The sequence below is a fragment of the Schistocerca serialis genome, chromosome 1, assembly GCF_023864345.2.
Source record: "Schistocerca serialis cubense isolate TAMUIC-IGC-003099 chromosome 1, iqSchSeri2.2, whole genome shotgun sequence".
NCBI lineage: Eukaryota > Metazoa > Arthropoda > Insecta > Orthoptera > Acrididae > Schistocerca > Schistocerca serialis.
This window is the reverse complement of record NC_064638.1, coordinates 205,851,951-205,873,116: the sequence shown is the minus strand read 5'-3', so window position 1 is coordinate 205,873,116 and position 21,166 is coordinate 205,851,951. Positions and strand designations below refer to the sequence as shown.

Sequence of the window (21,166 nt, the reverse complement as noted above, 5' to 3'; positions counted from 1 at the left end):
AAGAAAAGTTCAATATATTAGCTAAATTTCATACACAACACGTTGTGTTATATGCACCAAACGCAAAATCATAGTGATCTCTGTTTTTCAATGGATATTTTTCCGAATTTCGCGAAGTGTCTTACTTTCACGTAAATATCATAATAACTATGACCATTAACGAAATGATGGACACATCATTATGAACTTGACATATAAAGCTATAAGTAAAGCACAAACGAAATTTTTATACCAAATTGTTTCTGTAAAATCATTTATGAAAAACTGAAGGATGTGCTCCTCGATTCTGTCATTGCAGACCCGCTGGAAGGTGGAAAACACTTATCAGCCTCCCCTTCAGAACAAATCAGTGGACTTTCCCAGCGCTTTGGAGGAAAACAGGTCTCTGTGCATCGGCCACTGTATACTGCGCAAACTATAGTTACTGATTTTCCAATACTGCTCCCATGTAAACGCAGCTAGTTTCGAAACGAACTTGGGCTGTCACGTTTCGTCCTGTATTTAAAATGTTTTGGCTAACATGGATGAAATGACTTTTTGTACAGTGAAGGTTAAGTAGAAATATTGAGCTGAAGCTGTTTACACCTCATCTAATTGGAGAGAAACAGCGATTTACTGACTAAATCAGAAATTGTAATAGCCGTTTTCCAAGTGCCGTATGTAACTAGGCTAGAAAATCCGCTTCAAACCTTAACATGTAAACATGACAGCGAAAAACGGTTTCCGAAATTCCGTTTAGTCTCTTGGAAGATGTGTCACATGTTTACATATTGAATGAATCAACATCCATCTATAACATCGAGGTGTTAAACTCAGAAATAGAATAATGTGTTAGTATTATACACTGCGTAGGTTTGGGAGTAAGGTTTTCCAGGAAAGAAAATAAAAGGATAGAAAAGAAAAGACAAAAGAAGAAAAAGTTAATATCTTTGACATCCTTGGGCAATTTATAGTACAGTTTTTTCCAGGGTAGAAAATGCTGTCTTCAGTTTTATGTACATTCTTTCATGGTAAAGTGCATTCTAGACATTGTTTTAGGATCATGTACTTAGCTGTTTTTGCAGGAGGCCTAATTATCAATGTTATTTTTATGTGCACAATTGATTAGTAAATATACTCACGAGGTGTATGCTGAAATCCCTGTTTCAAACAGATCTTTACAGTGAGCTCTACTGCTACTTTTTATTACTGTCTTCATGACCTTATCCTATTGTTTAAAACTGTATACATATTTTGTGCACTTGTTTCCCAGAAAAGAATTCCACGGCTAAGAACTGAATGTAAATATGAATAGCATGTAATTAAAACACAGTGTGTGTTGCAGGCTCATGGCAGTGCTCTAAGGCTATAACAGGATGATGCTATTCTGTCAGTATGTATCGCTGTATGTTCACACCACTTCAGTAGAGAATCAATATTCATTCCCAGAAATTTTGTAAGGTCTCATCTACACTTAATTTAATAGTGTGTTTTCCTACTTAAAACCGGTGTTCACGGCATTTGTTTCTTTTATGTTCCACCTCACTTTATTGCATATTTGGACAATTATAAACCTCATTGAATGTTTCATTTGCTTCTTTTGGGGACGTTTTCATGTGTCCTCAGCATTGCTGTCATCAACAAAGAGAATTATTTTCTCTTAAAACATTATTGGGAAGGTCATAGATATATGTCAGGAATAGTACTGGTTCTAATACGCTACCCTGAGGAACGCCTATATTAATGTATCTAGATTGTATTAAGTGTTTCACTTAAAATTTACTTGATGTTTGTGTTGTCTCTGTTGTTTGTGTCCTATTATTTTATTTATTTATTTTTATTTTATTTTATTGAAAGTTCTGTTGATCCTGATAGCAATGGAGTTGCAAGGATATGGAATGAGTCAGTATTTCTATAATGTTAACAATACAGCAGCACACAATATGGTTAATTTATAAGAAGACTCATAGTAACAACATGGTACACTAGACGAAATAAAAACATATTACATACATCAGAATTACCACTTACGTGTACACATTCAGATTAGCAATATCAGAGTATTTGAGCAACAGTATAATATTACAGCAACAAATAGTTTACATTTCCACTTACATTGCATGACTAACTAGACTGTATAATAGAAACTTGCTCCTATGCACTAAACAATTCACTACTTGAATCAAATGATTTTTGTACTAGGTATTCCTTCAGTTTACCGGTTCCCGTGAGATCACCGAAGTTAAGCGCTGTCGGGCGTGGTCGGCACTTGGATGGGTGACCATCCAGCCGCCATGCGCTGTTGTCATTTTTCGGAGTGCACTCAGCCTCGTGATGCCAATTGAGGAGCTACTCGACCGAATAGTAGTGGCTCCGGTCAAAGAAAAAAATCATAACGACCGGGAGAGCGGTGTGCTGACAACACGCCCCTCCTATCCACATCCTCAAATGAGGATAACACGGCGGTCGGATGGTCCCGATGGGCCACTTGTCGCCTAAAGATGGAGTGCATTCCTTCAGTTTGCTCTTGAACTTTGGTTTTTCAGGAGAAAGACTTTTGATGACACTGGGTAGAGCATTGTAAATTCTGATGCCTGTATAATTTATTCCTCTCTGTACAAGCGTATAATTTGACTGGTTACTATGAAAGTCCTCTGTTAACCTGGTGTTGTGACCATGTTATTCACTGTTGGTTTTGAAGAGAGAGTGGTTTTTATTAATGAAACATCCAATGGAGTGTATGTACTGAGATATGATTATAAATTCCTGTAGTCTTCTAAGCAGATTCCTGCATGAGAGCCTTGGTTGCACAACACTCATTATACGTATATCTCTCTTCTGAGGCATGAAAAATTTTTTTTGCCTGGCGCTGATTGCCCCAAAAGATGATTCTGTAAGTCAAAAGTGCATGGAAATATCCAAAATAAGCAGCTCTTATGGCCTCCTTATGTGTGGTCGATGCAATTATGCGTGAGGCAAATATTGCAGAATGTAGCCTTTTTTTCTAGATCTAGGATGTGGTTGGACCAATTTAGTTTGTGGTATATATAAACACCCTGGAACTTAGCTGAGACGGATTGCTTTATTTGTTGTCCATTACATTCTATATTTATATCCCCCAGTTCTTTATGAGCCATATGAAACTGTACATAATGAGTTTTTTTGATATTCAGAGAGAGTCCATTACAGTTAAACCATTCCAGAATGTCATAAAATGCATTGTTCACAGATGTTTCCCTGTTGCTTTGTCAACAAGAATAGAAGTATTGTCTGCGAATAGGCTGAACTTTCTCACTGATGTGGTGCATTGTAGGAAGTCATTTATAAATATAAGAAACAGTTAGTGTCAGGGGAACTGAGCCTTGAGGCACTCCAGTGTTGACTGTACCCCACTTGGATAAAGCTGGGATTTGACTACTGTCGGTAATTATTACCCTTTGTTTCCTATCTGTAAGGTAGAATTTAATCCACAACCTCATTATTCCATTTAACCCACAGTAGTCTGCTTTATTTAGCAGAATTTTGTGGTTGACACAGTCAAAATGTTTGGATAGATCACATAGGACTCCAGTTTGTGCCAGATTTCTGTTAAGAGATTTGGGAATTTGATTGGTGAAAGTAAAAATAGCATCATCAATTGATAGGCCTTGCCCTAAATCAACTGACATTGACTGAGAATGGCAGCTCAGGTTATTAACAATTCTCCTGTACACCAGTTTCTCAAGGATATTTAAAAAAACTTTTTAGCAGGGATGTTTGGCAGTAGTTTGTTACATCAGTTTTTACACCTTTCTTGAAAAGTGTTTTCACACAGACATATTTTAATCTAAATGGAACAATACCTTGTTTTAGGCATTCATTAAAAATGTGACACAAGACTGCAGTGCTTGAGTATCTTAGTTGAAATATTATCAACCCCACAAGAGTTTTTTGACTTCATCTATCTGATTGTCTTATTGATCTCACTAGTTTTTATGGGGGTTATCTGCATCTGGCAAACTCTGGCATTCTTAGTTTTACGCAGAAGGGCTGTTGCGTCATCCACTGAGCCTTCACAGCCATTTTCTTCTGCAGCTGTTAAAAATGTTTATTGAAGATATTAGCAACTTCCTCAGCTCTTTTTACAATATTTCCATCCAGAATTAATTCTACAACAGTCATGTACTTTACTTTTTTTCTGTTGTCCCTTTTTATAACTTGCCAGGTTGTTTTTGATTTGTTGTTCGAGTTATCAGTTTCAGATGTTATGTACATAGTTTTGGAATTTTTATTACTCTTTTTAAAGTATTACAGTACAATCTGTAGTCCTCCTTTGATGGGATCATTAGATAGCCTTAGGTATTCATATAAATTTCTTTTTGTTCTAATCCAGGGTTTCCGTTTTGCGGCCTGAGGACTGTTTCTGAGGATTATTTTTGGAATTAGTGTTTCAAACTGTGGTGTCACCGCCAGACACCACACTTGCTAGGTGGTAGCTTAAATCGGCCGCGGTCCATTTAGTACATGTCGGACCCGCGTGTCGCCACTGTGTGATCGCAGACCTAGCGCCACCACAAGGCAGGTCTCGATATACGAGAGAGCACTCGCCCCAGTTGTACGGACGACATTGCTAGCGACAATACGGACGAAGCTTTCCTCTCATTTGCCGAGAGACAGTTAGAATAGCCTTCTGCTAAGTCTATGGCTACGACCTAGCAAGGCGCCAATTGTAACAGTGCATGTATCTTACGAGTCGCATTTGTATAGTCAAGAGAGATGTATCACAAGGAGTCATTAAAGTTAAGTATATTCCAGCTACGTACTTTTCTTGCTACCATTCAATAGTTATCCTGTTCCAGACTTGACGCCAGTCGGCGTGTGTGTACGCGTGCCTTTCTTTCGGCTACTTCAGTGAGGCGTAACAGTCTTGTTACGTCACAACAGATTGGCGACGATTTAAAGTGTTCTTTCTGATTGCTTACATTTACTTGTGTCATGGCTTCGCCAGATGTACTGTCCGAATTTTATCACTTTCAGAATCAGCAGACGCAGGCGTTGTTGGATGCCCTTGGACAGCTCGTCCAGGGTCAACGTGCCATTCAAACCGATGCGGCAGCCGCCGCTTCACCGCTACCGCAGCCACAACATGCAGTTGCACCGCCATTTCGCAGTTTTAATGAGGCGCACGAATCGTGGCCAGAATGGTCCCGACAGTTCGCCTTCCATCTCGCCACCTACAGAATTCAAGGTAATGAGCGGCAGCCATTTTTGCTTTCTTGTGTCGGTGTGTCCACCTACCGTGTGATAGTGAAATTGTTTCCCCGACGCGACGTAGCAACTCTGTCCTACGAGGAAATTTTGTCTGCTTTAGATGCCTATTTCAAAGAAACAGTTAATGTGGTTGCTAAAAGGTATACGTTCTTTCGTACAAAACGTACGGCCGGTCAAACTAATAGAGAGTGGGTAGCAACATTGCAAGGACTTACTAGGGAGTGTTCTTTTGACTGTGACTGTGGCCTTTCTTATTCAGATACAATGGTGCGTGATGCAATTGCACAGAACGTTTCTGATGTTCGCATACGGGAGCAAATTTTGAAACTAGTAAATCCCTCCCTTCAACAAGTGATAGACATATTGGATAGACAAGACACACTTGACTGTGCTCAGGAATCTTTTGAAACTTCGCCAGCCGTGTGTAACATTAACCGGCCCGCTGGACGCGCTGCGCGGCCCGGTAACCGGCCCTCGCGTACTTCGACGCAGCTGCCGCCGCGCGCTAAGCCAGGTGTGCCGCGCCAGCTCTCAAATGCAGTGAAATCATGCCCGCGGTGTGCTACTAGACATTCGCGTGAACATTGCCCGTCACGCCAAGCTATTTGCTTTTTCTGCAATAAGAAAGGACAGGTTCAAAGTGTTTGCCAGAAAAAGCTCAGATCAGACAATCACACCCATTCCAGGCCCTTTGCTTCGCGCCGGATTCGAACCAAGGACACTCAGGATCGTGGACCTTCGCCCATGGACATTCATGTCGTCAATTCCGCTTCGTCCAGTGCCACTTTCTCACATAGTGCCTGTGTTCGTCCCACAAAAACTGTGCGTCGACGTCGCCGGAAATCACGTCAATTAGCAAGAGATTCTGTACCAGTGTCTGTTCAAATTGCACAAAACAGTCGCTCTTGTCGTCAGCAGGACAATAAACTTTTTGTAGATTTGGACTTTAATGGCACGGTCATTCCATTCCAGCTCGATACCGGAGCTGCAGTTTCATTGCTCAATCACGACACGTACAAACACCTGGGCGCACCTCCGTTGCGTGCCGCAAATGTTCAGTTAAAAAGTTATTCAGGACAGTAGATCCCTGTGTTAGGACGGTGCACACTTCTTGCCACATACAAGGAACAAACAAAACTTGTGTCATTTTACATTCTTCGTTCTTCTACTGCAGTGAACTTGTTTGGTTTAGATTTATTTCAGTTGTTTAACATGTCTATTGTAAATCATGTACTATCAGTGAATCAAACTGTGCCTTCAGACAGTGTTTCTCGCTTATGTGAAGAATTTGCAGACACTTTTGCACCGGGCCTTGGTTGCGCTACGAACTATGAAGCACAATTGGAACTGAATGTAAACGCGCAACCACAATTTTTCAGAGCGCGCAATGTTCCCCACGCATTGCGTGATGAGGTCGCCGGAACATTAAACGATCTAGAATCACAGGGTTTGAGTGGATGTGCGCAATGCCTCTTCCATTTCAGCTCCGCTTTATCGCTTGCGCCGTACAGGTGTTCCGTTTCTCTGGACGACGGAATGCGTACGCGCCTTTCGCCGGTTGAAATCGGCGTTGCTTTCTAATACTTGCCTCACGCCTTTCGATCCCCGGAAACCCCTTTTGTTGATGGTCGATGCATCGGATTTCGGGATCGGTGCTGTGCTTGCGCACAAAGTTGGCTCGCATGGTCGCCCTATTGCCTTTGCGTCAAAATTGCTCTCGTCTGCGCAAAGAAATTACTCGCAGATAGAGAAAGAAGCTTTGGCTCTCGTGTTTGGTGTTACTAAGTTCCATGATTTCTTGTATGGTCGTCACTTTACCATCATCACAGACCACAAACCTTTGACGTCGCTTTTTCATCCGACCAAGCCTGTACCTCCACGTACAGCGCAGAAATTCATTCGCTGGTCTATTTTCCTCTCGCAGTACCGCTACGATATCTTGTATCGGTCCACTGCTAAGCACGGAAACGCCGATGCGTTGTCCCGTTTGCCTGTTGCTGAGGATAGAGCATTCGATTCTTCCGAACTTGCTTGCATGTTCATTGATTCGGAAACGGATGAAGTGGTCGAATCGTTTCCGATTGATTTTCGTCGTGTAGCTACAGCCACAGCTGCTGACCCTGTCCTTGCTACTGTTTTGCGTTTTGTTGCTACGCAATGGCCTTTGTCAAAGTCTCGGATCGAGGATCCGTTGGTTCTCCAATTTTTTGCTCACAAGGAGAGACTTTTTGTTCGACGTGGTGTTTTATTGTTGCGTTCTGATAATGATCAGTCCAGAGTCGTGGTCCCACATTCGTTACAGTCCTCTGTCTTACGGCTTCTTCACCAAGGACATTGGGGTATAGTGCGAACGAAACAACTTGCTCGTCAGCACTGTACTTGGTTCGGAATCGATGCTGCGATTACGAATATGTGTTCTTCTTGCATGGCGTGTGCCGAACAACAATCCGCGCCGCTGCGGAAAGTCTTTGCATGGCCAAAAGCCACTTCCCCTTGGCAACGCTTGCACATTGATTTTGCTGGTCCATTCTGGAATGCTCAATGGTTGGTTCTGGTTGATGCCTTCAGTAATTTTCCTTTTGTTGTCAGGATGTCTTCCACGACGTCCTCCGCCACCATCCGAGCGTTGTCTGCTATCTTTTGCATTGAAGGTCTTCCGCTGACTATTGTTTCCGACAATGGCCCACAATTCATGTCTGCAGAATTTCAGTCATTCTGCCAGGCCAATGGTATTCAACATCTGACATCCGCGCCGCTTTCGCCTCAGTCAAACGGTGCCGCTGAACGATTGGTCCGGACTTTCAAGTCACAGATGTTGAAATTGAAAGAGTCGCATTCTCGGGAGGACGCATTGTTGCTCTTTTTGTCTTCGTATCGCTCTCAGCCCCGAGATGGTCGCTCGCCGGCTGAGTTGCTCCACGGTCGTCCTCATCGCACCTTGATGTCTTTGCTGCATCCGCCGCATCAGGTTCCTGTGCAGCGGCAGACTCCTGCTTTTGCTCCAGGCGACGTTGTATTCTATCGCAACTATCGCGGTTCACGGCGTTGGCTCGCAGGGCGCATTCTTCGCCGCCTCGGCCGCGCGATGTATTTGGTTTTGGGGGCCTCTGGTGAGGTGCGTCGGCATCTCAATCAGCTGCGCCTCTGTCGTCGCACGGGTTCTGCCGCTCCCCGTCTGCTTTCAGCGACGGTGCCGTCCGGTCAGCGCCCTGGGTCCCATCTACTGGCTCGCCTCATCCCCAGGTGTTACCGACGATGCCTTCCATTTTGCCCCATGGCGACGCGCCGCCGCAGCAGCCACCGCCGCCGTCGCCGCCTGTTCTCCCGCCGGCGCCGCTCGCATTCGACGCTTTGCTGCAGCCGCCAAGCGCCTCCCTGGGTCACGCGCCACCGCTCGCTTCCCGTGACCAGCTGTCCTCCGCCTTGGACCTCTTGCCCGCTCCGGACCACATGGCGTCTTCGCGCGTCGGGTACCCCGACGCAATGGAGGTCGACCCTTCGGCCCCTCCTGTTTCTTTACGGGCGCATACACCGCATGTTGACGTGCACCCTGGACTAGGTTTTCAGGCGTTTCCTAGCTCCCCTCGGACCGAATGGCCGGGTGCGGGTGGCACAGCCTCGCCTGTTGTTAGGCTCCCCACCTCATCGCACACGTCAACATGGGGTCCTCCCCATGGCGGGCGGAAACCTTATCTCACGACCGTTCGCCGATTTGCAGGGGAGGAATGTGGTGTCACCGCCAGACACCACACTTGCTAGGTGGTAGCTTAAATTGGCCGCGGTCCATTTAGTACATGTCGGATCCGTGTGTCGCCACTGTGTGATCGCAGACCTAGCGCCACCACAAGGCCGGTCTCGAGATATGGACTAGCACTCGCCCCAGTTGTACGGACGACATTGCTAGCGACAATACGGACGAAGCTTTCCTCTCATTTGCCGAGAGACAGTTAGAATAGCCTTCTGCTAAGTCTATGGCTACGACCTAGCAAGGCGCCAATTGTAACAGTGCATGTATCTTACGAGTCGCATTTGTATAGTCAAGAGAGATGTATCACAAGGAGTCATTAAAGTTAAGTATATTCCAGCTACGTACTTTTCTTGCTACCATTCAATAGTTATCCTGTTCCAGACTTGACGCCAGTCGGCGTGTGTGTACGCGTGCCTTTCTTTCGGCTACTTCAGTGTGGCGTAACAGTCTTGTTACGTCACAACACAAACAATGACACGAATTCCTTAGAGAACAGATTAAATTTTGCATTACTGCTCCTCTCAATAAATACAGGGGTCCAGTCGATCTGCTGTAAGTGAAGTTTGAAGATTTCTAAGTTATCATTATTGACTGGCCTGACAGTTTTAAAGGAGTGTTTCGGTTTATCACACAGTTTGATATGATTTACTGTAAGCAGCTGACCACCATGATCTGACAGACCATTGAGAATTTCAGTTACAATAATACTGCTACTTCTGTATCTGTACAGGAATATATTGTCAATTAGGCTTTTACAAGTACTAATTGCTCAAGTACTATTGTAATTAGGTTAAACGATTCCATCAGGTGCTCTAGTACTCTTCTGCTGTTACGGTATTTATAGTTAAGAAGTTAATAATTTCTTGGTAATTAGGAAAATAATTTAGCCGGTGCATGTTCCGGGTGATGTAATGGGTGCACATACTATGGTTAACTACCGGTACCGTAGGAAAGTTCTGTACCTTAAAGTCAGTTTTAAAGAAAAGAGACTTGAAATTGCGCTTCTAGTTTTCGTTGCTGTGTGAGTGTGAGTGCCATCTTTACGAGTGAAGATCCGGGTGATGTAATGGGTGCACATACTATGGTTAACTACCGGTACCGTAGGAAAGTTCTGTACCTTAAAGTCAGTTTTAAAGAAAAGAGACTTGAAATTGCGCTTCTAGTTTTCGTTGCTGTGTGAGTGTGTGTGCCATCTTTACGAGTGAAGATCATTGCAAAACCTCGCGATTACATCGGCGTCCGGCAAAAATATAAACAATGTGAAGTTATAGGAAGGAAGTGCCGTAACAGTTAATTCGCGTAGTCCTGTTAGTGAATATGGCTATTTACGGTATGTGCCCAAGCGTTCGTTCAGTGCTTATGCGGCTATAGAAAATTATAGCTGTTATCGCGTTTGTTAGTGGTATCACCAACCAGACTATGAGCAATGATTCCGATGTGTTGTTTTCTTGTGGCATGTAATGTTTGACTCTACTGGTGGAGCCTCACAAAATGTAATGGTACCGTGTTAAATAAAAACTTTGTTCATATTTGAATGTTTGTTTTTCCCTTTTGATTCTGAAATTTAAAAAAAAAGAAAAAAAAGTCTGTAATATCTGATTGTGGAAAACCTATAACAGTGGCCACTATTTCCAGTAATATGTACTACAGCAGATGGCATATTTAGAGCATACTCCACCAATTATATGAAGTGACGTCGCGTTGACGCATTTTCCTGCATAGAAATAAATAGTTGAAGAAGCTGATAGATATACTGCTGTTTCATTGCTTGCGAACGCTACGGTCGCAGGTTGGAATCATGCCTCTGGCATGGATGTGTGTGATGTCCTTAGGTTATTTCAGGTTTAAATAGTTCTAGGTGACTGATGACCTCAGATGTTAAGTCCCATAGTGCTCAGAGCCATTTGAACCATTGCTTGTACTGGGGACACATCATTGAAAAGTGTGACCTGCAACTGTTTTGTATATATTTGTAATGACATCTGCTAAAATTTAGTACTTGTAAAGCTCCCTTTCAAGCGAACTTTTAATATTTTAATTTAAAAGTAGTTACTTAATTATTCCGCTTTTCTAACGGCCTGATAAATAAAAGAAACAACTGTGGGAAGAAAGGGTAACAATGTTAAAATGCATTTGAAGTGTCAATCATTGAAGAGGTTTTTGTATGTGGAAATTTGATTTCTTGTGACATTTGTGATTGTACAGATTCCTCAGCAAGCAAAATGTAACCATGCTCATATTTATGAAAGATTTATTTCTTAGTTTTCTATCAAAGGTATAGGAAGATAAACTGTACAGGAAAGATTTATGCACTAGAGACAGAAAGGTGTGATATTAACAAAAGGTTTAAAGCTTGTCCTATTAATTTCAGTTTGTCTGATTGAGAAGTTATGTGCCTTTGAGTTCAGCCATAACTTCTTGTTCATCATCATTTAGTTCTCTGGCAGTTGGATAATGCCATTGGTGCTCTGAACTCCAGAACTGCCACATTCCATTCTGAAAAATAATGCAAGTTGTCTCTAACCCAGTCCTATTTGTCAATCAGATTTTTGGAGATACTGTGTTACTTTCTTATGTACTGTAACACACTTTACTGAAAACCAATTTGTGTTTTCATCGATATATTTGTTTCAGGTATTCTGACACTTTTTGTGGTACTTCTCAGTGCAGTGACCAGAGCATCTAAACTACGTGAGTTGTCTTTGTAGCATGCATGTGGTCATGTTTGTTTAAGATGATGCTACTATTGTTTCTGCACAGACCATTGCAAAAACCATATTTATTTTGCCCCAGTCTTATTAATAAGACTGGGGCAAAACAAATGAATGAAACATCAATAAATATTCTTGAAACAACTGCCATGAGATAAACAAAATGTGTTATGTGCATCAGTAAGTGGCCATACTGAAATGAACTGCGTTATCATCAGTTGTTAATGGTTGTAATCACAATAATAAATAGACCTTCTGGAGGGCTCACAATGTTGATCCTAACATGAATTGTAGATTGGATTTCTGTTTTTCATTTGTGCACTGCCAATTTTTGTTATTGTGTAATGTACATGATAGAATAGTACCAATAAATGGCTGATATTTCTCTCTGGCCTAATAATCAATGATGGAAATTGATTTTACTGACAAAAGAGAATAGGTGAGAGGGATCATTTAAACACATTTTCTCATTTGTCATAGTACTGTGAAATCAATGAAATTCCCTGTCCTATGTTTCTTGTTTTATGCTGACCCAAATATTTTGCATGTTTATTTACTTGCATGTTCTGTGAACAATGACTTCCTTCATTTATAGATGCATCTAGGGCTTATGCAATATGGTTATTTTAGTTTCCCATTTTATTAGTGAATGAAATTCTCTATTTTCCGCATTTACCTGGTTTTTCTACTATTTTCTGCGTTGAACTGTTGAGCTACATTGATCATTAATTTGCCAGATAAATGATACATCTGTAATATGTTCTAAACAGTATACCAGACTTGTGAGCTACAAAATCATATTTAGTATGGTACTGCAAATTACAGGAGGGAACATATAGATAAAAATAAGGAATGACATTAATTCGCCTGCAAATACTACTTCAGTGTGTTACAATGTCTATGAAGGAGTGCACTTGCGTATCTGTGTGTGCGTGAAAGTTTGTGCTTGGACTAGAGGAAAGAATGACAGCTATTGCTATTTTATGAGCTGTTAGTTTTAGCAGTAGTCTTATTTGTTAATGGCTAAAGGAACTAACTTTTTATTTTCATTTTTTAATTTAAGAAACAGCTACTCTCTGGCAAAGAAATCATAAGAACAGAATAACACTTGTCATCAATCAGTTTGAGAGGAACAGGTTTGAAATTCCTATCAAGTCATCAAAGTGAAGAGTTTCCAAATTTTTTCCTAAATGACTTAAAGCTAAATGTTGATTTGAAAAGGACACTTCATTTTCCTAACTTGCCATTGTTTTATCTGAAACTGAGCACCATGTCTAATAACCTCACAATTGACCAGTGGGTAAACCTTAATGTATCATGCTGAAAATGGAGTCTGTTTAACTATCACAAAGTAAACACTGAAAATGCAGCAATAAGAAGTGAGAGTTTAATGGCAATTTCAACAATTCTTATTCAGACTTTTTGTGTATTCTCTGGATCAACTGAGGTCAATTCTGAAATGGTTTCATAACAGGGCCACAGCCAATATTCTATCATGTACTGGTCACGATGAGTGTGCACTATCTCTAACAACTTCATTGATGACAGGACATTTTTCCTCCCTGTATGATTCAATAATGTTTTAACCACTATACCTGGATGAGGTATCAGGCTTTGCATTGATGTAATCTGTCAACAACCTAGAACCTCTGTTACTAGTTTAGTTTCATTTCAGTATATCACAACTTTCAAGATCACTTAAAAAAGGCAGTAATAACATTTAAAAACAAAGGAAGGTAAGGCTTAGTATACGTAAAATTGCAGCGTTTTTCTAATGTAGTTTAGTGGAATCCTTGTGTCTCGTGGACAAAGTAGGTGAATTAATATAACCACCATCAATTCACAATTTGGTTAATAATAATAATAATAATAATATTTTATTGTTGTTAAGCTTACAGAAGCAATAGACAATGTCAAATTACAAAATATAAACAAAATTATATGCAGAAGTTATAAGTACAATATTACAATAGTTTTACAAATAGTCAATAGACAAGAGATACAATATATAAAGTGAGGTAGTACAACCAAATAAATCAGAATGTACCAGTGCAAAATACAGGAAAAAAGTCAGAATACAGAATAACAAGACAGGAAAACATATATACAAAGAAATATTACATCAGATTATAATAACTGCCCTTTGCAACAGGGCAGAGAAAAACAGATTTATGCTTATTGCTGGTTTCTAACAAATAGGTAACTAGAACTGCTAATGAAATAATTAACATTATTACTAGCTACTAACAAATAGGTAATTAGAACTGGTAATGAAAAAATTAATATAGCATATCTAGAGCAGCCAAAGTTTAAAATATTATTTGTTTTTGACTGCAATCAAGAAATTCATCAAGGGAATAAAAAGGATGCTCGACCAGCCACTCATACAGTTTTGGCTTGATCTTTTCGATAGGACAATTGAATTTACAAAGAGCAAATTTATTGCAACATTTGGGACCTATTACATGATAGCTTTTTAAAGACTTAGTTAGACATTGAAAAGGTACATCAATGTGTTTCCTGTTTCTCGTATTATACGAATGTATATATTCTCTTAATTGCTGGTTTGGTAAATTGTTCATGGTGTGTAGAACAACAGGATATATATAGAGATTAACAACAGTCATAACTTTTAAGTTTCACAAACAATGGCTTGCTGGAATCTAGTCTACCAGAATCAGTGATAATTCTTACAACTTTTTTTTTTGCAGTGGAAGAATATCATGTACATGGCTACAGTTTCCCCATAATAGTAAACCGTAAGAAATAATGCTCTGAAAGAAGGCAAAATGTGCTGATCTAATATACTGATCTGATACACAACCTTTTAACCTTCTCAACAAATAGATTACTCTAGAAAGCCTAGCAGATATATAGTTAATATGGTAATTCCAATTAAGTTTACTATCTAAATATATACCAAGAAATTAAACATTTCTCAAAGTGGTAAGGATGACCTGACTAAATGGCAGATGAAACATCACTTAATAAGCCATCAATGGTTACAGGAACAAAGACGCCAATGGAAATCTTTTCTCCTCATTTTGATGATAAATTAACATACGACATTGTGTTGTACAATAATGTGCACATGAGGAACATTTATGGATAGCTTGGCACATCTCATGAAGAGAGCCACCTGCTGTGGGCTGCTAGCCTGCCACGTGTGGTCTGACCCAGCTGGGGCTGTCTACTTACTGGTCCACCAGCCTGCCTCAGTCTGGTGAACCTGTGGTGGCAATAGGCTGACCTGTTTAGCCTATCAATTGCAGCCGACCAATAACTTGCAAACAGTGACCAATCCCCGCCTGCAACAATCACTCCATGGGATACATCTGTGTTTGCACTTCAGCGCCCATCTCTTCTACATCTGGAAGAGTCATAAAATTTTATGTCCTGTGCGAGTGTGTAGGATAAACTGAGGCGACAAGAGCTATTTTGCTGTAGCTTGGCAGTCACACATAATTTTGGGTTTTTGTACAAAAGATGTAAGCAAACATAATCTTAAAAAAATACATTCTTTATAAACCCACATGTTTCTTGTAAGCTCTCTGCATCGGATTCAGCATGGAAAAATAATTCATTCCATCTTTAGTAATGCAAAACAAAAGTGTGCAATTTTATAGTACAGTTTGGATGAGAACCACACTAAATAATTGTTTGTAAGTAGAATGAATTCTTATTTCAAGCACTTGTAATCCTTTTCTCTGAAACAATAAGTCCTGCACAACTAAAATTTTCTTCCACTGCGGCAGTAGAAGCAGGAACAGCTAAGTTCCTGTGTGCCAACCTAAAAAGGGTTCAAAAGGCATGCTGTTGTAATTTGCACTGGGAAAGCAACGCATCTGGGCCTTTGTTGTCTTTTTTTTTTCAGTCAGTATTTTATGCTACAATATATGGCCTTTTCTCGATGAATCTAAAATCACATCAATAAAATAATAAAGCTAAAAGAATCCCTAGTTGTATAACCACTTTGCACACACAAACCAAAATATCTCCTTATGAAATATTTCACAGTGAGGTCCTTGGATAAAAAGTTCTTCGTTAATTTGCTGCGTCAGATTCAGATCAACCCCTAAGCCCTCAGTGATGGAGGCTATATTCGGCTTTTTCCCTTGATTGTTATTTCAATGCTCTATGAAGGGGCAGTCTAAGAGCAAGTAAAACTATTCTTTAGCCAGAGGTTTTATGTGCTTATAGGACATAACAAAATATGTGAAAAAAATGATGAAAATAATTTTTTTCATACACTTTGGTGAATAATTTTTATAATTGCTAAACCCTTTTAGTTGATTTTATATTACAGTTAAAATATAATCAGTGGTGATAATTGTTGCCGTTATTGTATAATGGTGATGCATCAAAAAGATAATGTCAATGGTGGAGGTGGAATGATGAGGATGTCTGTAGGACATTGTAGAACCACAGGAGGGGAAAAGGGGGGGAGGGGAGGAAATAGGAACTAGTGTGATGGTGTAGTGCAGAATGTTTTGACTATCTATCTATAACCGAATCCCGCTCCAGCTACTGCCGGCTCTGGGTGCTGATGAGTCCTCTCCATTTGGCACGGTCCTCCCACCACTTTTCTTCCTCCACTTGCTGCCAGGTCACACCTCTCCTTCTTACAGATATTCTCACTCCCATTTTCCCCCGTGTTCTTGGGCGCCCTCTAGGTCTTTTCCCATCCATCTTTAGTTCTTCCTTAATTTTGGGGAGTCTCTGCCCATGCATCCACTTAACATGCCCATAGCATCTTAATCTCTCTCTTTCAATTTCTTCTCTCATACTTTCTTGTTTAAGGTCCTTTCTAATCTCTACATTCCTTACTCTGTCCATTCTTGTTTTTCCCTTAAATGCTCTGAGAAATTTCATTTCCCCTGCTTACAGTCTGCGCCAGTCCCTTTCTGTCATTGTCCATGTTTCTCCACCATAGGTGACAATAGGGATGTAATAATTCTTGTACATAAGGAGTTTTGCTCTTTCTGAAACTTCATTATTCCAAATCAGGTGTTTTATTGTTTGGTAGAAATTGCCTCGCTTCTGTAACCTCCTATTAATTTCGTTAGTTATCCTTCCATCCCTAGATATTTCACTCCCTAAATAAGTGAAACTTTCTACCACTTTGAGGGGTCCTTGTCTTATTTCGAAGTATTCAGGGTTCCCCAATGGTGTTCTAATTCTACAATTGTGTCCTCTGTACATTGTCTTTTATCTTCTATATCTATCTTCTTCATTTCTTCCCAGAGTCTTTCCCTGTCAACTGAGTCATATGCCTTTTCTATGTCTATAAAAACCATTATCACCCTTTTGTTATACTCCCAACTTTTTTCCATCAGTTGGCAGATAGGAAATATCAGGTCGATCATGTTTCTTCCTTTCCTAAGCTCATGCTGTTCTTCAGTCAGCTCCTTTTCTATCTTTTCACTTATTCGATTTCGATTTTTTTGACTGCAATTGGAAAAATGACTGTCTAATGACTGCTGCAAATTCTGCTGCCCATGGCCACAAAACCTCCCTTCTCCCTGAAGATACTTGCTGCTTTCCCTTCAGGGAACCTGTGTTCTCCCACCTCAGCATGTTTTGCTATGCTTTGTTTCCTCACTACCACTGATCCAGAGTTGCTAGTGTCCAGCAGCAGCATCCTCGTGCACTCTGCACCTGAATGCACTGAGCTCCACAATGCATATTCAAATGTCCGATCTCATCCAGCTGATCTTGATGAGTTCCATCATATATTTTGAGACATAGACATCCATGTAATACTTTTGTCAGAGACATGGCTCAAACCAAGTATTCCCATAAGCTGATAAATCTAGACAGTTATGTCTTCCTGAGAAACAAGAATTGTAACAGACGAGGGGGTTGAGTTGAGACGTACATACACTCTGATTTATCAGCCTCTATGCTACACACATATCCAACAATAAAGAAGATAAACAAGTGGTATATACGTTCATAGATATCAAATCCCCTGATATGTGTCCTCTGCAAACCTGGTGAAGTAGGCTGGTTTTCCTGCTTCGAAACTGCTTTTTCAAGTCTCAAATCGACCTATGAGCATATAGTTATAGCTGGTGACACTACAGTAGTCCTTCCAGTATGAAATTTAAGAGGATGCTTTCTTCTTCAAATGTGTCATTACTTGATCTTACCCATCATACAAATAGTAATCATAGTCCCAAAGATATGTTTGCAACAAAGTCCCTAAACAGAGTTGTTCATATCTCTCAAATATCTGCACCTGGCACGTCTGCCAGTGATATAATTCTCATGACATACTCGCTAGAATATCCCAGAAAGAAACAATGGCTGCTTATGTACCAAGGCTTGAAACACATTAATGTATCTCAGCTTGCTACTGAGGGCCAAGAAATAGTTTAAGGGGCTGTCTTCTATTCCCTTCTCATACATAAACTAAAACTCCATGCATTTAATAAAAAACTTACTCACCTATACGATGAATATGATCCCCTACAGGCTGGAAATGTTAGAAGGAAACCCGCACCTTGGCTTGGCTAACTGAAGGACTAAATCAGCTCATGAATCCCAAAGCCTATGCACCTTTTCTATACAAAATTGTGTCCCACACTTGAAAATCACATTGCTTACAGGCAGAAGTGGAATAGTCAGTCAATCTGTGAGAAATGCAAAACTCGGGCATCCCCATACATGAACCGACAACAAAAATAAACCAGCAGTCTTAGAGGGAAGTCTATGTGGTCTTGGTATAGGAAAATTAAAAACTGCAGCTGATCAAATTGTTTCAACTGGATGACTGAACAGACACTTCACATTATGGGCAACCGTAAATGAAACAAGAGCGTCAGCAATAACTTCATGAGGGTAAACAACTGTAGCCACAAAAAAAGCCTATCCAAAGCATGTAACCTGCAATACCATCAAAAAAAGCCATCATGCCTATCAGATCAGCATCTACTGGACATGATGGCATCACAATCCAAATGGTGAAGCTTATTATTGGCCCACTACTGCCCATCCTCACATGGATCTTCAACCATGCCTTAACCAGGAGTGTCTCACCTGGGACCTAGGAACAGGGACTAGTTGAGCCGCTACCAAAAAAGGATGTTGCCGCAGCACCCTCTAATTTTCCCATTCTTCTTGCACCGTCCAAGGCCTTTAGTCCGCAACCAGCCACCACCTTGCCAAATCCGTTCCTAACCATGCTGACCCTGCAACCGCAGGATAAAGACATAAACAAAAGAAGCAGCACTGTAGACACTCATTTTAATACTATTTTTCATATTAAAATAGTTATTTCTTTGGAAACTATGATGTGAGAAAGATGCAATATGTGTGAAACCCTGGTCCGATGTATAAGAGGGTCAGATGGCCCTATCAGATCAGGTTAAATAAATAAATAAAATGAGAGTGAAAGATAAAAGTAACCAGATTTGTACCACTGTTCTAAAATTTAAAAAAGTATATGCCACCATTAAAATGGGCGTATCTAACCAGGTTTGTACTGGGTTTGATATATATTGACAGCAGAAAAGAAGACATTATCCTTAATTAAGACACATTCACAGAGACAGGTAATATTAGTAGCAATCTCAGACTTTTGACAGATGATAAGTTTTGCTATAAGACACTATTATTCAATCAAAATTGAAATAACATACACTTATATATGTAGAAACATCAACTTAATACTGATATTGGCAACTTATTCTTCATATAATGAAATATGAAATTTTGCATTTAATGAGATATTAAATTATAGTAGTGTTTGAGTACACGATTAAGATGTCGTAACTGAGAGTAAAAATAGTAGATGATGTAAATGGAATGATCACATAGGCTCAGCTAAAGTTTTTAAAAAAAATGGCAAGCTATAGTGAAAAAGTGCATTTAGCATATGGAACAGTTATGTTGTGAAACACTTGGATGGTGTGTTCTTAGATGTTTCTTAAGTTTGTATGGGAATGATGCCAGGTTTCTCGAACATTTTCATGCATGTAATTATGTAATGATTGCTGTTTAGTGTATAAAATTGACTGATGGCCTTTATATGTGACTTCTCCCAAATGCAACTGATTAAATAACTTATGAAAAGTATCTATTATGACTTTTAATGTCTCCTCGAGCTATCTGAAATTGATATTGATACATCTGTCTGAAGAAAGATTTGATGTTAGGTGAAAAACCGCCTCATGGAAGAGGACCGTGGTTTACTTGTTAATAACTCTAATATAATGTGAATAGATAAAAATCTCACTTATCAGTTGGTGACAGGAGTGAACACAGAAAAATGTGAAGTGTTTGAACTTTCATAACCAGTGACTTCTTCTTCTGGAAGAAAGATTGAAGGTAAGTGAAGATGGATGAAAGATAAGGACTGCCGAGGTTTAGGACCTGGGAAGAGTTATGGAAAAGTCACTCAGAACGCCGAGTGAGGGGAGACTTTCTGGATGGGGTGGAAGGAAAGCTAGTTGTTGGTACCTGCAATAGATGAGATTTGGAAATCTGAGAACTTTAAGATGGAAGATAGCACAATAAGCAAGACAAAGATTACTGAAAAAAAGAAAAGAGTCAATAAGAATCGAAAGCAGTGAAGTGTATTATGAGGAATAAGCAGTTCAGAAAATAAACAGTGAAAAATATAAAAGAATGAAGAAAAGAATAGTTACAGAAATGCTAAGACTTTTGAAATTAATGTAAAGTGGCAAGAACCAAGCACATTTTGTAAAGCCAGTTCCCACTTGCAGAGTTCTGAGAAACTGGCATCAGGACGGAGAATTCAGATGACGCGTGGTGAAACAGGTGCTGAGGTCATGAGTTTCATTTGGTTGAGCATGCTCTTTAACAGGATATTGTTGGTTGCCAGTACATAATCTACGTCTATGCCCATTCATCCTTACTGATCACTTGGTGATAGTCATACCATTGTAGCAGGTCAAACAGCATTTACATAACAGCTGGTACATAGTGTATCATTTTACAGGTGGCTCTCCTTTTGGTAGAACATGTTTGTCCAGTTACACAGTTGGTGTTGGTGGAGTTGTGAGGGTGCATCAAGCAAGTCTTGTAGTAGGGATGGTCATGGGAGGATTAGATAATTACAGCTATGAAGAATTTTTTTCCAATAGCTGCTTTGGCAGATAAAATTCTTACTCATATGATAGTAAAAATAAAGCTCCTCTTTCTCATCAAGACAAGCCAATCGGAACCAGTTGACCACCATGTCGTCCTCTGCCAGTGCCATCATTCAGATGAGGTATGGGGGTGCATGGGGTCAGCACACCACTTTTCCAGCTGTTGTTGGTTCTCTTGACCGTGGAGCTGCTACTTATTATTCAATTAGCTCCTCAGCTGGCATCACAAGGCTGAGTGCAACCCTTCCCATACCTTCACCAGGAAAACATCCATGACAGTACTGTGAATTAAACTCCTGTTCTCCACATAACAGCCAGACCTGCTGACCACATATCTATGTAGGCAGACAACTCTTATGATA

The 21,166-nt window shown here is 40.2% G+C and overlaps 1 protein-coding gene across 3 annotated transcripts in view; it reads left to right on the top strand.

The window, feature by feature from the left end:
- The first annotated feature begins 10,087 nt into the window (after positions 1–10,087).
- Positions 10,088–21,166, top strand: part of LOC126465730 (beta-1,3-glucosyltransferase) — a 122,988-nt gene continuing 111,909 nt past the window's right edge. The window contains exons 1-2 of one of the 3 annotated variants that reach the window (XM_050096329.1): positions 10,088–10,307; positions 11,612–11,668. In XM_050096329.1, the coding sequence (XP_049952286.1) occupies positions 10,295–10,307; positions 11,612–11,668 (70 nt within the window). In that variant the 5' untranslated portion in view covers positions 10,088–10,294. Of the gene's footprint in view, positions 10,471–11,611; positions 11,669–21,166 lie in introns of all 3 variants that reach the window. The other 2 variants (XM_050096328.1, XM_050096330.1) reach the window with 2 other exon arrangements.